Source organism: Pectinophora gossypiella, chromosome 14 (genome assembly GCF_024362695.1).
Source record: "Pectinophora gossypiella chromosome 14, ilPecGoss1.1, whole genome shotgun sequence".
In the NCBI taxonomy this organism is placed as follows: Eukaryota; Metazoa; Arthropoda; class Insecta; order Lepidoptera; family Gelechiidae; genus Pectinophora; species Pectinophora gossypiella.
The window spans coordinates 1,252,705-1,267,614 of record NC_065417.1 but is presented as its reverse complement, the minus strand read 5'-3'; the positions used below and the strand labels follow the sequence as shown (position 1 = coordinate 1,267,614).

The window sequence follows — 14,910 nt, the reverse complement described above, 5'->3', positions numbered from 1 at the left end:
TTCCACTCCTCGGGATCTTTTGCATCTTCTGTAGCTTGCTCCCATGACATGCCGAGAGTTTTCAATTATCGGTCAACCGAGCATCGCCAGGTCTCTCTGGGCTGCACCCTTTCGCGTTTTCCAAGCGCACACCCCATTATTTCAGCATTCAGATATATTTGAATTTGATTAGGGCCGTTGGACGTATCCGCGATTGCCCTGTTCGGAGAACGCGTGACTTACATCGTTAATGTTTCTGATTCGAATCCTGCCTCAGGCTTTAAACCACTGAATTCGACTTTGTATCTTTGAATTTATGTTTGGATCATAGAAATTTGTTGTTGTTTTGCCCGGCTACTGGCAATAAACTCACTATCTATTACACAGGATTTAAACATAGCTGGCGAAGAGATGATGTATGTACTAGACACCTCTGCTATGTTAAGTTGGAGAGCTTTTCGGATCTGGTAACATCAGTAACTATACATAAGTGCACTTACTTGTTGAGCTTGAGCTTAGGGCACTTGCAGGCGAGGTCGTGCGTGCGCACGTAGAGCGGCGTGGTGCCGCGGCGCAGGCGGCTGCGCGGCCCGCGCTTGTACACGGCCTGCACGCCCAGCGCCAGCCGCGACCACTCGCCGCCCGCGGCCGCCTCGCGACCCACCACGCGACCCATTATGACTACCAACGAAACGGTCATTGTTAGAATATCTACAGTTTTAAACAGAAACTTTCTAAAAAGATTAGTGATTATGCTAGAAGATATAAATGCATGGGATTAACTGTCTGGGAACTGATATTAGGCAGACAAATTACTAAATTGTATAATAATATTTTATGTTTGTTTTAAAAGAACGTCTAGGGCCATGGTCCCAGGTTTATCTCGCAGCTTCTTTTCCACGATTAATATACAGGTTGTGAGAAGCTGCAGTAGTTTTAGGCAGATGAGACGTTCGTTATGTAAAAAATGACGATTCAAAGTGTAACTAAGTTTTATTTTGAATTTCAATTATGATTGTGAAGTCGTGGAGTCTCTAGATAGATAGATAGATAAAATACTCTAGATTCCACCTTGCGAAACGTCACGAGACTTATTATGTCTGATGACGAAACGATGACTATTGCAGTATTTTAACTTTTCAATTATGGTTGTAACGGTATCTGTTGGGCTCGGGATCCGGGTCATATCATTTTGTGATCCCTAGTTTAGTCAGGAAATTGCGCTTGATATTAACTCGGAATCATCAGTTGAATCATCCCACTCAGTATTCGGTACGGTGTAACTGACACCTCGTATAAAGCTGATGCTGAATAAGAACTTCAATAATGAAGAATTTCGAAAAAAATAATTTTAAAAAGGAGAAGAAGAAGAAAACTTAAGAACAGAAGATAACACAACACTCACCGTAGTCTCGGCTGCAGAACTTGTTGAGATTTAGCGTGCGTGCGCCGGCGCGGCACCGGCCGCACTGCTCCGCGGCTGCAGACAAACACAAGACGTACATAAACGTCCCACTGTGGGGCGCTAGCTTCCTTTTGCAACTCTCTCTTTCTCCTTGTGATGCCATACTCAATATTTATTTGCTATTTACAATGGTAAAAATAACACGTAAGAGCGAACGAGATAGACAGTCCTCGCTCCCCCTTACTCCTTACGACCATTTAAGACTAAAATAGGACCTGGAGGGGGCGGCGTCCGATACGAATTGGTGCGGGGCGAAGAGTTACCGTCCTATACGTAGTATTTATTAAAGAATAAATATTAGAATAAAGATTCTACGACAATGGTAAGGATGGCGTTAAAACATACTTTTGGATCCTTTTGGACACAGCAAAAGAAGGAGGCAGTCCATAAAAAAAAGAAACTACTGGAACTGCTAAAACTGTTGGCTTTAACCTGACGGGTTGTAGCTTTATATTCTATTAAATTGGAGTGATCATGGGATCAACATCAACTTTTACGATTGCGTAAAAGTGAGTAAAATCTGGGGATGATGACTGCACAGACTGCATCATCACTCTATAGAATATTATTTTAAGCAAACCAGACAGAACCCATGAATCATCAAATTGCGAACTCGGCAGAATTGAATTCACATTTTGTACTTTACCACCTGAGTTTAGCACTAATGAGGTAATAAAGTTGTGAAATTATTTCCAATGGGAAATTCGAGAATTTTATGTAATTTTATCCCTATACTTAATTAAAATTTTCCTCATTGAAAGGAAACAAAGAACAAATGAGATGTGAGTTTTAATGAACATGATACAAAAAGCCTGAGAAAAAAATTGTTCTACTTTTTTCTTTTTAACAAGAAAGATATTTACTAAAATAACAGTAACGTGCAAATTAAAATACAAGAAATGACTGCACAAATATTTTTACGAAATAAGTATTCTAAAAAACAACAGTATTTTAAAAATATTTCGTACAGTCACTCCATATAAGCGCTCCATCATTAATTTTAAAAACAAACACATTGAAATTAATTAAATAAGTTTCGTTAGACTTTTATTTGTGGTTGTACTTTTAGTGATTTAGTTGGGCCGGTTTTCCTTTAGGGTTAGGTAAGACCGGACCTGTGACATCTTCATATTATTGACGCGAACCTCGCCTCGGAGCGTCATCTGAGATAATTATATTTGAAAGAATTTATAAGACCCTAGTGAGCCGATAGAGATAAGCGCTGAATGAGGGAAATCGTCGGCAACGCCGGCGGGGTCTGTATCGGGGTCTTGGAGTGTTTGTCGCGAGATGATTGGTCGCCGAGTAATCGGGTCAACAGGACCGTATATAACGTCCTTCGCCATAGCGAAGTACTCTAGCATACTAGAGCGGAAGACCTAAATAAATTGATGATGGAGCGCGTGATGCGGTGTGGATGAGGCGAGAGTGCAATGAAATCCACTTACTACTTACCGCGGCCCGGCTCGCCCTCGACCGCCTCCATCGCCTGCACCGCCGTCACCACGCGCGGGATACCTGAGGAGATACATTGCGTTAATATTGCCATTTCCATATCTCGGCCTATGGAGTCTCGGACTTTTGGAAGGCGTAAAGCCGAAGCCAAAACGTAGAAGCTCCAAGACAGTTTAATCTAAATGTGGTGTATGCACTATGGGAGTGCACTTAAAGACAATCCCCGGTTCGTGTAGGACTATTGCAGATTATGGGAACAAAGGGAACTGGGCTATTAGGTTGGGGGGGGGTTATTATTATTATTATGTTTGTCATTTCCATATCTCGAGCCTATGGAGTCCCGGACTTTTGGAAGGCGTGCGTTAGGCCGAAGCCAACACGTAGACGCCCCTTAAGACAATTTAACCTAAATGTGGTGTGACACCAACCGGCGTGCACCCATTATTGTTGTCCGTATAAGCTAGGCATGATATGGGTCCAGGACTATTGGTAGCTTGTCTTCGTCTAACCAATTTAAAAAGACCCCTCGAAACATAGATGATCTCACGTATGCAAGGCGCGATGTGGCTCCGGGACTGCTGGTAGCCCTTGGCGCAACGGTTGCAGGTGGTGCCGGTAACGCCGTCCTTGCAGGGGCATTGCCCGCTGGTTTGGTTGCAGGTCTTGCCGCTCGCACCCACTGGGTGGCAGTCGCAGGCTGAAAAAGAAAACGATGGTTACAAAAACAGTTAAAAAAGGAAAGCTTGAAGAAACAGGAAGAGAAAATAATCCAGGGTTAAAAAGGCCACAACGAAGCAATATTGCTATTTGACATTTGCGAATATGAAATTAAGAGCCCAATCTCAACAAACAGCAATATTGGTTTTATAGATGACTTGCTTCAACGTAGCCTTTTAGCAACCCAGATCAAAAATAGCAAATTGTTCACCAAGAGCAAAAAATAGCAAATTGCTCCACCTTAGACCACATCGCTGGTTAAAGGATCGTGGTCAAAAGCAGTCAAATTTTAATGATAAAAAGTTTCATCAAATGGTCATGTGTGTATGAGTAGATATGAGCATGATATTATGTATGAGTTTGGATCATATATGATTATTACGTGGTCAGCAGTGAAGGAAAACATCGTTACGAAACCCACGTTCCCGAGAATGCATTTTCGGAGGTATGTGACCTAACCAGTATTAGGCTAGTTTTCCCTTAGCGGGCTGGAAGGTCAGACAGGCAGTCGTTTCTGTAAAAAACGGGACCTGATAAATCTTCAGGTTAGGTAAGCGGAATATGTGAAAACCGGGACAATGCTAGGGAGAGGTGTATGAGTATCCATTACACCATAAAAACCGTCGTCGTAATGGCCAATGCTAAACGAATTACTTTCTTCCATTTATGAAATTATTCTTTAAGCCAAGAAAAGTAACAATTTCCCCTCCATTTTTCATTCGCTTAAGTAGACACCTGCGTTCAATTTCTCACGGTAAATGAAATGAAATGACTGAAAACTATTTTCTAACGTAGTTTTATTACACAACTCCTTTCAAGTTATATTCTGGTAAGTTCTAAGCTCTATGAAAAGTATTCCTATTATTTTCGCTATCCTTTTAAGTTGATAAAAACATTACTCTCCTGTTTTGGCCATGAATGGAAAAAACATGAATGGAAATAAATATTTTTAGTATCCTAGACTGAATAAAGAACTAAATTCATGTTAAAATAAAATATATTCAATCACTCTGCAGAGTGATTTTTACATTTCTTTAGTGTTTTTTTTTGTTATTATTCTTCAATCATGTACTTACACCAGTAAAACAGTTTTTTTTTAATTTACTATAGGGTGTAACATCGTAACGAAAACTTTAAGGAATGATTCAGACCATGTTTCAGGGTTGATATTAAGTGGAATTTGTCATCGTAAAAGTATAAAACTGAAAATAATTCAAAAATACACTAAAATTTTCATGAAATTTCCGACAAGAAATTCCACTTGATATGAACTCAGAATCATGGTCTGAATCATCCCCCTCAGTTTTTTTACGGTGTCACTAACACTCATACCTACTTGTATGGCTACCTGTACGTGCTTGTACGGGGTGTGACTACCCAGGAGGGATGTTTTAGCTCATTATTCTGGGTTAAGCGATTCTTACACGGCCCCGCATGATGCATCCAGCGTAGCGCGTGGATGCGTGTTCTTCTGTTGTTTGTACGCTACGCTGCATCATGCGAATCATGAGAATCGCCTTAACATCAACTAGATTTTTTATAAAAATGAAAATAATTAAAAAAAACTGAAAAACAAACATTAATTTTGCGACGGAAAATTCCACTTGACATTAACTCAGAATCATGGTCTCAATCATCCCCCTTAGTATCAGTTGCGATGTCGCTAACACCCTGTATCTTTTGCCCACAATCTCACTTGTTGGTAAGTGACGATGTGGCTTAGGATTAAATCATACGAGGTTAGTCCAAAATATGTTTCTAACATAGCAACACAACCTTCTCTAGCATAATACAGGTACTTCTAATGTAAAAAACATAAAACACTTCTGAATTTACCTCGAAGATAAACTTAAATACAAAATACGCACAATAAAATGACACTTATTTTTTATTCCTACTGACTCGTAATATTTTTCTTATAGTCCAGTTTTATCATAAATTGCGAGGTTACTTTTTTTTGATGAGAAATGTATGATACTCTAACACAGCTGGCTCACCACCTATCGCGTTGGTATATCAGAAAGCTTGGTGAGGTGGGGGTCCTTAGTTCAAGCGATGGATGTGGGTACCTCTGGCTACCCCAATTGGGATAAAGTCGTGAGGTTATGTTATGTATGATACGCCATCGAAACGAGTAGTCTCTCTACCCAAAGAGAATATAAATCACTACGTTTTTCCCAAAATAATTCCTACAATCGGTATTCGACACTACTTCTTTTTAAAAAGAATTGTCCGCCAGGGTGGCCCTAGGGCGCGGCGATGCGAACGGTGCGATTGCACCGGGCGCCATTTTAGGAGGGGCGCCAAAATCAGCCAAGACGGGGCCACCCTGGCTGGCAGGCCTGGATCTACAGGAGAGTAACTGGATAGGGCACACCTGCCCTGTGAATTAGAATTAGCGGCCACATAAAACTCATACATTTAATGGGCCAAAAACGTCATTTTAAAAATATTTAATTAGGTATATTTCGGTGGCCGTAAACTAATAAAAAAAACCTGTATTTTAAGAGGCGCCACTGTGAGGTCTTACATACATAAACATAAACAGCCTGTATACGTCCCACTGCTGGGTCAATCAACCGGGGGGGTATGGAGCATACTCCACCACGCTGTTCGACTGCGGGTTGGTGGAGGTGTTTTTATGGCTAATAGCCGGGACTAACGGCTTAACGTGCCCTCCGAAGCACGGAATCATCTTACTTTTTCGGACAATCAGGTGATTCAAGCCTGAAAAGTCCTTACCAAATAAAGGACAGTCTCACAAAGTGATTTCGACAATGTCCCCATCGGGAATCGAACTCGGACCTCCAGATCGTGAGCCTAACGCTCTAACCACTAGACCACGGAGGCTGTTGTGTTGTGATTTTTTTTTCGTGAGGTTGCGCCACCTAAATATTTTGCTGGGTCCTCCACTGTTGTCCACTGTCTTCTTTTATTTGTGAAGAGTCCCGCCAGCGAGTAACTAGAATGGCCAGTGTCCAGTCAGACAAAAAATAAAGAACTAGCCTATTTCGAAGCTCAAATTGCTAGTCTGAGTTAGGTAGGCAGATGACAATGTTACAAACGAGAATAGCTAGAATTTTGTCAATTAAACCGAAATAAATTAACGAGGACCTTTCCAGGCTTATCATCATCATTGGATGTGAAGCCCTCTATGGATATGAAACTTGGACACTGACACAGAAGGACAGAGAGAGACTCGAGGCCTTTGAAATGTGGTGTTGGAGGAGGATGGAAAGAATAAGTTGGACAGAAAGGGTTACAAATGAGGAAGTGCTAGTAAGAGTAAGGGAAAAGAGACAAATACTGAGAATTATTGAGGACAGAAGAGGCAAGATGATTGGACACCTAATAAGACACGACGAATTCATTAAAAACATCATAGAAGGAAAGCTAGAAGGAAAGAGAGGAAGGGGAAGACCAAGAAGAGCTTACATGGAACAGATTAAAGAAAAGGTTAACGTCGTGTCTTATAGGGAAGTCAAGGAATTGGCCTTTGATAGACTGGAATGGAAAATGCTACACCGACAAGAGCGTGGCTCTTAAATTGATGATGACATCATCATTAGCATTATCCCATTTTCACAGGTACCGGCACCTAACCTGAAGATTTGACAGGTCCGGTTTTTACAGAAGCGACTGCCTGTCTGACCTTCTAACCCGCGAAGGAAAGAATTTAAATGGAAAATAAAAAACTAATCTGATATTTCTTTTTTACTACCACTGTTCAGTTCAAACTTGTAATTAAGTAAGTATATTAATAAAATCTAGTAATTAATCTGACTATTGCAAGGACTATCGATACTATTGATAGTATTCATTTCTCCCTAGCATTATCCCGTTTTACACAGGTACCGCACCTAACCTGAAGATTTGATAGGTCCGGTTTTTACAGAAGCGACTGTCTGACTTTCCAACCCCCGAAGGGAAAACCAGCCCAATACAGGTTAGGTCTCATACCTCCGAAAATGCATTTCTCGGGAATGTGGGTTTCGTCACGATGTTTTCCTTCACCGCTGAACAGTGATAATCATTTATGATCCAAACATGAATTCGAAAACAAATTCAACAATTATTGTTTTAGCATTCTCCATTATTGTCTATTAAAGGCCAATTCCTTCTCTCCCTTATAAGACACGACGTTCATCTTCTCTTTAATATGTTCCATGTAAGCTCTTCTTGGTCTTCCCCTTCCTCTTTTTCCTTGTAGCTTCCCTTCTATGATGTTTTTTAATAAATTTGTCGTGTCTTATTAAGTGTCCAATCATCTTGCCTCTTATGTCCTCAACAACTCTTAATATTTGCCTCTTTTCCCCTACTCTTACTAGCACTTCCTCATTCTTCTTCTCCTCATCGTGTGGGTTGTGAGGTAGAATACCAACCTCATCAACCCTGGTGTCAGGGTTATAATTGAGCCGCCAAAGGCCCCTGACATGGCTCACGTAACGATTACTCACTTACATCAGTAAATAGTAACCGGGACCATCAGCTTAACGTGCCTTCCGAAGCACGGATCATCTTACTTTCGGACAATCAGGTGATCAGCCTGTAATGTCCTAACCAAACAAGGGATCACGAAGTGATTTTTGTGATATGCCCCCACCGGGATTCGAACCCGGGGCCTCCGGATCGTGAGTCCAACGCTCAACCACTGGACCACAGAGGCCGTTAGTAACTCATTAGGACCTCTTTCAGTCCAACTTATTCTTTCCATCCTCTTCCAACACCACATTTCAAAGGCCTCGAGTCTGTCTCTGTCTTTCTGAGTCAGCGTCCACGTTTCACAATGAATGTCTACCTGTGAATTATTTGCTTCCTATATGAACAAACAAACAGAAAACAACACTGTTATCAAAAAGTTGGTCTCACTAAGTGTTTCACTCATCCCAACACTTCTGATTTTGTTATTGTTATTTTCACTGTTATTGTTACTGACTTCGTAACAACTGCCAATAGATTCTTGTTACTGTTACTTTGTTGGAAGTTGACTAGTTTATCTTTGTTCGGAAACCGGAAGTGGTTGACGTGGTTATTCCTTTGTTTACTGTGAGTAACTGTGTGTAACGGCCTCTGTAGTCCAGTGGTTGAGCGTTAGTATCACGATCCGGAGGTCCCGGGTTCGAATCCCGGAAGAAAAAGTTATTATTATTAGTATTCGACCATCGGTGTCTTTTTTTGACGTGACTTATTGTAGATTTTCCGTAGATGGCATTAAGTACTTGGCCGGGCAAATGGGGAGCGCTGAGGGCAATTATCGGTCTTCTCCTGTCGTGTGAGTTGTGAGGTGAATTATCAACCTTATCAACCCTGGTGTCAGAGTTATTATTGAGCCGCCAAAGGCCCCTGACATGGCTCATGTAACTACTACTTACTTACATCAGTAAGTAGTAACCGGGACCAACGATTTAACGTGCCTTCCGAAGCACGAATCATCTTACTTTTTGGACAATCAGATGATCAGCCTGCAATGTACTAACCAAACTAGAGATCACAAAGTGATTTTTCTGATATGTCCCCACCGGGATTCGAACCCGGGACCTCCGGATCGTGAGCCCAACGCTCAATCTCTGGACCACGGAGGTCGTAATCTATAATTATCGGTGATTTTACTCAAACACGAACGTATTTCGAACAAAAATGTTCTCGGTTTAACCCCGTCGGTGATTCCAATTCGGTATAAAGTGACTATCTCAAACGCGTCGCACGGGGTCAGCGAGCGACCACTTTACACCGGGCTCGGGACACATTTCGATAATTGGGTTCCTGCCAACGAGAACGAAGGAAATGACGTCAGAGGGGCTTGTCGGTAAGTGAGAATGTGCGAACCAGCGATGTGCCTTTCCCACGAATGTTCCCAAAGTGGGAAAAAGAGTAATGATGTCATCATCATCACCAGCCCATTAACGTCCCCACTGCTGGGGTACGGGCCTTTCCTATGGATGGATAGGGAGATCGGGCCTTAAACCACCACGCGGGCCCAGTGCGGATTGGTGGTTATTAACGACTGCTAATGCAGCCGGGACCAACGGCTTAACGTGCCTTCCGAAGCACGGAGGAGCTCGAGATGAAAACTTTTTTTTTTGTGGTCACCCATCCTATGACCGGCCTTTACGAAGTTGCTTAACTTCAACAATCGCAGACCGAGCGCGTTTACCGCTGCGCCACCGAGCTCCTCAATATGTCATAATGATGTATATATAGTCAATAAGTTATATATGTTACAATAATAGTATGCCATCTCATTGTTGTTAACACAAATTACCTATACCAAAAATGCACTGAGTTACGTAAGGGCGCGCACAGACGAACTATACCGCGAAACGTTTTATTTAGAAAAGCAATTTAAGAAAACCACTCGATTTGGCGTCGGGTTTTCGGATTACTCCCCGGCCAGCTGCAATACTGTTTATTTGTATCAACGTTTGACCCGAACCAATTGTAAAAACAGTTTCACCCCCCGAAACTAATCTCACACGTCAGCACAAACTGTTGGGCCCTATAACGTGGCCGCGGGTCCACTGGGGCCTATTTCGCAAGGCCCCATTCGCCCTGTCGATAGTCCGACGATTTTTATGTGCAACTGTCCCGCGCTGGAATAGCCTGCGGGCCCAACGCATTTATTTCACCGTTTTATAGGCTGTCGGCCATTTTATATTTCTTTTTTTAAAAGGTTTGCTATTTGTCGTGGTTTAAATTTATTTATTCGATTCGGAGCGCCGAAGAACGTGTTCGAAATTTTTAAATGTGTTACGTTTTAATTATGGAACATTTTTGTTTTGTTTTAACAATTCTACGTATGTTTTTTAAACTATGTTTGTTGCGTAATTAACACATTTCTCTCTGTTGTATTTCTCCATCAACCGTAGTGGAGCAGTGAAGTACCCCTCCAAATGACAATTCCTCTTATGTATTATGTAAGTATAATTCATCATATGACAAAAAAGTATTTATAATATGGATTATACATATACATAGATAGATACTTGATTGAGCACAATGGACACAAGATACAGAAATAAGGACAACAGATACAGAAAAGCACAACAGGCGGCCTTAGTGCTCATGCAGCAATTTCTTCCAGGTAACCTTTGGGTGCAGGAAAAATTTATATCATGAAACGTATAATCCAAATCAAAGACACATAGGACACAATCCCTCTGTCGGTGTAACACACCCGGGAAGGCAAATGGAGAAAATACATGGATAAAGACTTAAATTACTTTTAATTATTTTAAAAAAAAATTATCTGTGAAAAAAGCTTTTCCGACGCCGCTCATTTTAAAATTAATTTCTTAGAACTTTCATACCTACTTAATAACTTGTCAGATTGAATATTTATGACTGTTCGTGTTAATATCTTCTGAACTCTGTGATCTCAACGAGAAAAAATTTTTTTTTTAATTAAGATGGTTTTGCTCTTCATTCTTCAACGAGGAGAAGAAGAGATCGACTGTGGAACGAGCTTACCCAGAAAGACACTGACACTCTCACACACGCGACGGAACGCAGCAAGCTACTTGGCGCCGGAATAAATACCGAATCCTATTTTCATAAAAAGTACACTTTATACTTGTAAGGCCGCCATTTGCCATGTACTTAGTTAAGAGACTTTTTGTATTTTTTTTTTGTATGATGCGATTAATGAATGTGGAGGAAGCAAGAGAAGTGTGTCAGAATCGAAGCAAATGGAATTCTATAGTCTCTGCTTACCCCGGTGGGAAATAGGCGTGAGTTTATGTATGTATGTGTTGTAATTATTTCTTTTTATTTTGGTGCAATAAAGTGTATTGTATTGTATTGTATTGTACCTGTACGCGAGTAGGCCCAGCACCCGAGTTTGTTTAACCCTGCGTAAACAGGTGTAAACTGTTTTACTGCCTACTGTATTTACTCTATATTCCTTTACGACTCGGTTCAACTTATTTTTAACTGAAACCGAAACTTTTATTACTTGCAACGAGAATTATGTGACAATTCACACAGAAGCGGTCGTCCGGGCGGGAAGTTTGTATGATACCGCGTCGGAATTTTAATTTTAACAGCCTCATCATCATCAGCCCATTAACGTTCCCACTGCTGGGGCACGGGCCTTCCCTATGGATAGATAGGGAGATCGGGCCTTAAACCACCACGCGGGCCCAGTGCGGATTGATTTTAACAGCCTAATTGTAGGCATTATGTCATATACCCATCTGGTCTATTATGTTAGTCAGAATTCTTAAAATGTTAGAAACTCGAAATGTCTTTTCAGTCTTATTCTTATCGTGTGGGTTGTGAGGTGAATTACCAACCTCATAGACCGTAGTGTCAGGGTTATTATTGAGCCGCCAAAGGCCCCTGACGTGGCTCATGTAACGATTTCTCACTTACATCAGTAAGCAGTAACCGGGACCAACGGCTTAACGTGCCTTCCGAAGCACGGATCGTCTTACTTTCGGACAATCAGGTAATCAGCCTGTAATGTCCTAACCAAACTAGGGACCACAAAGTAATTTTTGTGATATGTCCACACCGGGATTCGAGCCCGGGGCCTCCGGATCGTGAGCCCAACGCTCAACCACTGGACAAATTCAAATTCAAAAATATCTTTATTCAGTAGGTAACATAGTTACACTTTGAATCGTCAATTTTTACATAACGAACGTCTCATCCGCCTAAAACTACTGCAGCTTCTCACAACCTGTATAGCCGGGGAAAAGAAGCTGCAAGAAAAACCTCGGCACAGGGCCCTAGACGTTCTTTAAAAAAATAAAAATAAACATAAAATATTGATATACAATTGAGTAATTTAGCTGCCTAATATCAGTTCTCACGGACCACGGAGGTCGTTTCGCTCCTCTATGCGCATTCAGCTTTATTCCTTGCTAATAAAAAGTCTTTGATATTATATTAAAGAACATAAACACATACAAGGGAACTGGGAACAATCCGACTTTTGTTAAAGAATTCTGTATATTTTATATTATGTCCGTTTGTTCAAATACCGTGTTCCTGATATTGTGTTGCTCGTAATTTATTTTTATTACTCACGTGAACAGTTTACAGTGTTAAATGAAAAATAATGGAGGAAGTACATTTTTTAATACAACCTCCGTGGTTTAGCGGTTAGAGCGTTTGCCTCACGAAGTGAAGGTCCAGGTTCGTTTCCTGATACGAACATGGTCGAAATCACTTTGTGAGAGTGTTCTTTGTTTGGTAAGGACTTTTCAGGCTTGAATCACCTGATTGTCCGAAAAAGTAAGATGAATCCGTGCTTCGGAGGGCACGTTAAGTCGTTGGTCCCGGCTATTAGCTGTAAAAAAACATCTCCACCAACCCGCATTGGAGCAGCGTAGTGGAGTATGCTCTATATCCCCTCCAGTTGATTGAGGGGAGGCCTGTGCCCAGCAGTGGGACGTATATAGGCTGTTTATGTATGTATGTACTTACGTGAAAAGTTTACAGTGTTAAATGAAAAAGAATGGAGGAAGTAGATTTTTTAATACAACGTCAGTGGTCTAGTGGTTAGAGCGTTTGGCTCACGAAGTGGAAGTCCAGGTTCGTTTCCTGATACGAACATGGTCGAAATCACTTTGTGAGACTGTTCTTTGTTTGGTAAGGACATTGCGGGCTTGAATCACCTGTTTGTTCGTAAATGTAAGATGATTCCGTGCTTCGGAGGGCATGTTAAGCCATTGGTCCCGGCTATTAGCCGTAAAGCAGTTCCAGCCCCTTCAATACAATACAATACAAAAACGCTTTGTTGCACATATAAACACAACACTAAAAACAATTACAAACCCAACCCATTTAGTTTGAAGCAAGAGAAGTGTGTCAGGATCAAAGCAAATGGAATTCCGAAGTCTCTGCTTACTTCGGTGGGAAATAGGCGTGAGTTTATATTATGTATGTCTCGCGATAAGGCCGCCATTTGCCATGTACTTACTTAAGAGTCTTTTTGTAATTATTTCTTTAATTTATTTTGGTACAATAAGGCCCTGCGCAGACGACAGACTATCCGTGACGCACTTTTTAGTCTGTGAAAATATAACCTATGCAATTATATGCAGTAACGCACACGACGCGCAAAAAGTCCGGCGCGTTACTGCATATAATTGCATAGGTTATATTTTCACAGACTAAAAAGTGCGTCACGGATAGTCTGTCGTCTGCGCAGGGCCTTAAGTGTATTTGTATTGTATTGTAAGGCTATTTTTGTGGCAAAGGGCCGTTCGTCTCTCAAATGTCCAAGCCGGTTTCAGGTTTTCAGGGCCGCGTGAAATAGCATTTCTAAATACGTGTCCGGGCTTGGAGCTGATGATGAATATTAATATAGGCAGTGTACTCACGTTTGCAGGCCTTCTTGTGGGTGATGGGCTTCGTGGGGTCGCGGTAGTAACCCTCGCGACAGTAGTGGCAATGTCTTCCAGCAGTGTAATGTCGGCACTTGAGGCAAACGCCACCACTGGCGCGGCCCGACAACTTGTACAACTCCATGTTAAACCGACAGCGGCGCGCGTGCCCGTTGCAGTTGCATTCTGGAAAGAAGATAACTTAATTAAGAACAGAATAAGAAGAAAATAAATTTATTGCCAGTCATCATCATCAGCCGTACGACGCCCACTGCTGGGCATAGGCCTCCCCCAAGGATCTTCACGACGATCGGTCCTGCGCTGCCCGCATCCAGCGGCTTCCCGGGACCTTCACCAGATCGTCGGTCCACCTTGTAGCGGGCCTACCCACTGAGCGTCGTCCGACACATGGTCGCCATTCCAGAACCCTTCCGCCCCAGCGGCCATCGGTTCTCCTCACTATGTGTCCTGCCCACTCCCACTTCAGCTTTACAATTCTCCGAGCTATGTCGGTGACTTTACCAGTATTGCCAGTAACAATTTACAATTGCAAAATCTGGCAATATATTTAAAAAAATAACAAAAACAAAAACACGAGCTAATTATAAATAGAAAACCTCCACCAGCGCGCCACACTGAGGCAGAGCGCCCAAAACGCTGGCAGCATGTCCCCTCTGAACTGCCAGGCCTATTCTCTGCGCAAAATAACTGCCAGTTGCCTCAGTGAGTCGCGCCGAAATGTCACTCAAAAATAATTAACAATAAAAAAATAATTACAATTGCTATAAGAACTATGTCTTCCTCTTGTTATCGTGTGGATTGTGAGGTGGAATACCCTGTATAACCCTGGTGTCAAGGTAACGATTACTCACTTACATCAATAAATAGTAACCGGGGCCAACGGCTTAACGTGCCTTCCGAAGTACGTATCATCTTACTTGCGGATAATGTCCTAACCGAACT

The 14,910-nt window shown here is 41.8% G+C and overlaps 1 protein-coding gene across 2 annotated transcripts in view; it reads right to left on the bottom strand.

Moving 5' to 3' along the window:
- Positions 1–14,910, bottom strand: part of LOC126372467 (netrin-B-like) — a 215,986-nt gene that overhangs the window by 2,051 nt on the left and 199,025 nt on the right. The window contains exons 2-6 of one of the 2 annotated variants that reach the window (XM_050018244.1): positions 13,945–14,133; positions 3,447–3,596; positions 2,900–2,962; positions 1,385–1,459; positions 480–660 (exon numbers count right to left, since the gene is read on the bottom strand). In XM_050018244.1, coding sequence (XP_049874201.1) covers positions 480–660; positions 1,385–1,459; positions 2,900–2,962; positions 3,447–3,596; positions 13,945–14,133 — 658 coding nt within the window. Of the gene's footprint in view, positions 1–479; positions 661–1,384; positions 1,460–2,892; positions 2,963–3,446; positions 3,597–13,944; positions 14,134–14,910 lie in introns of both variants that reach the window. The other variant, XM_050018245.1, reaches the window with a different exon arrangement.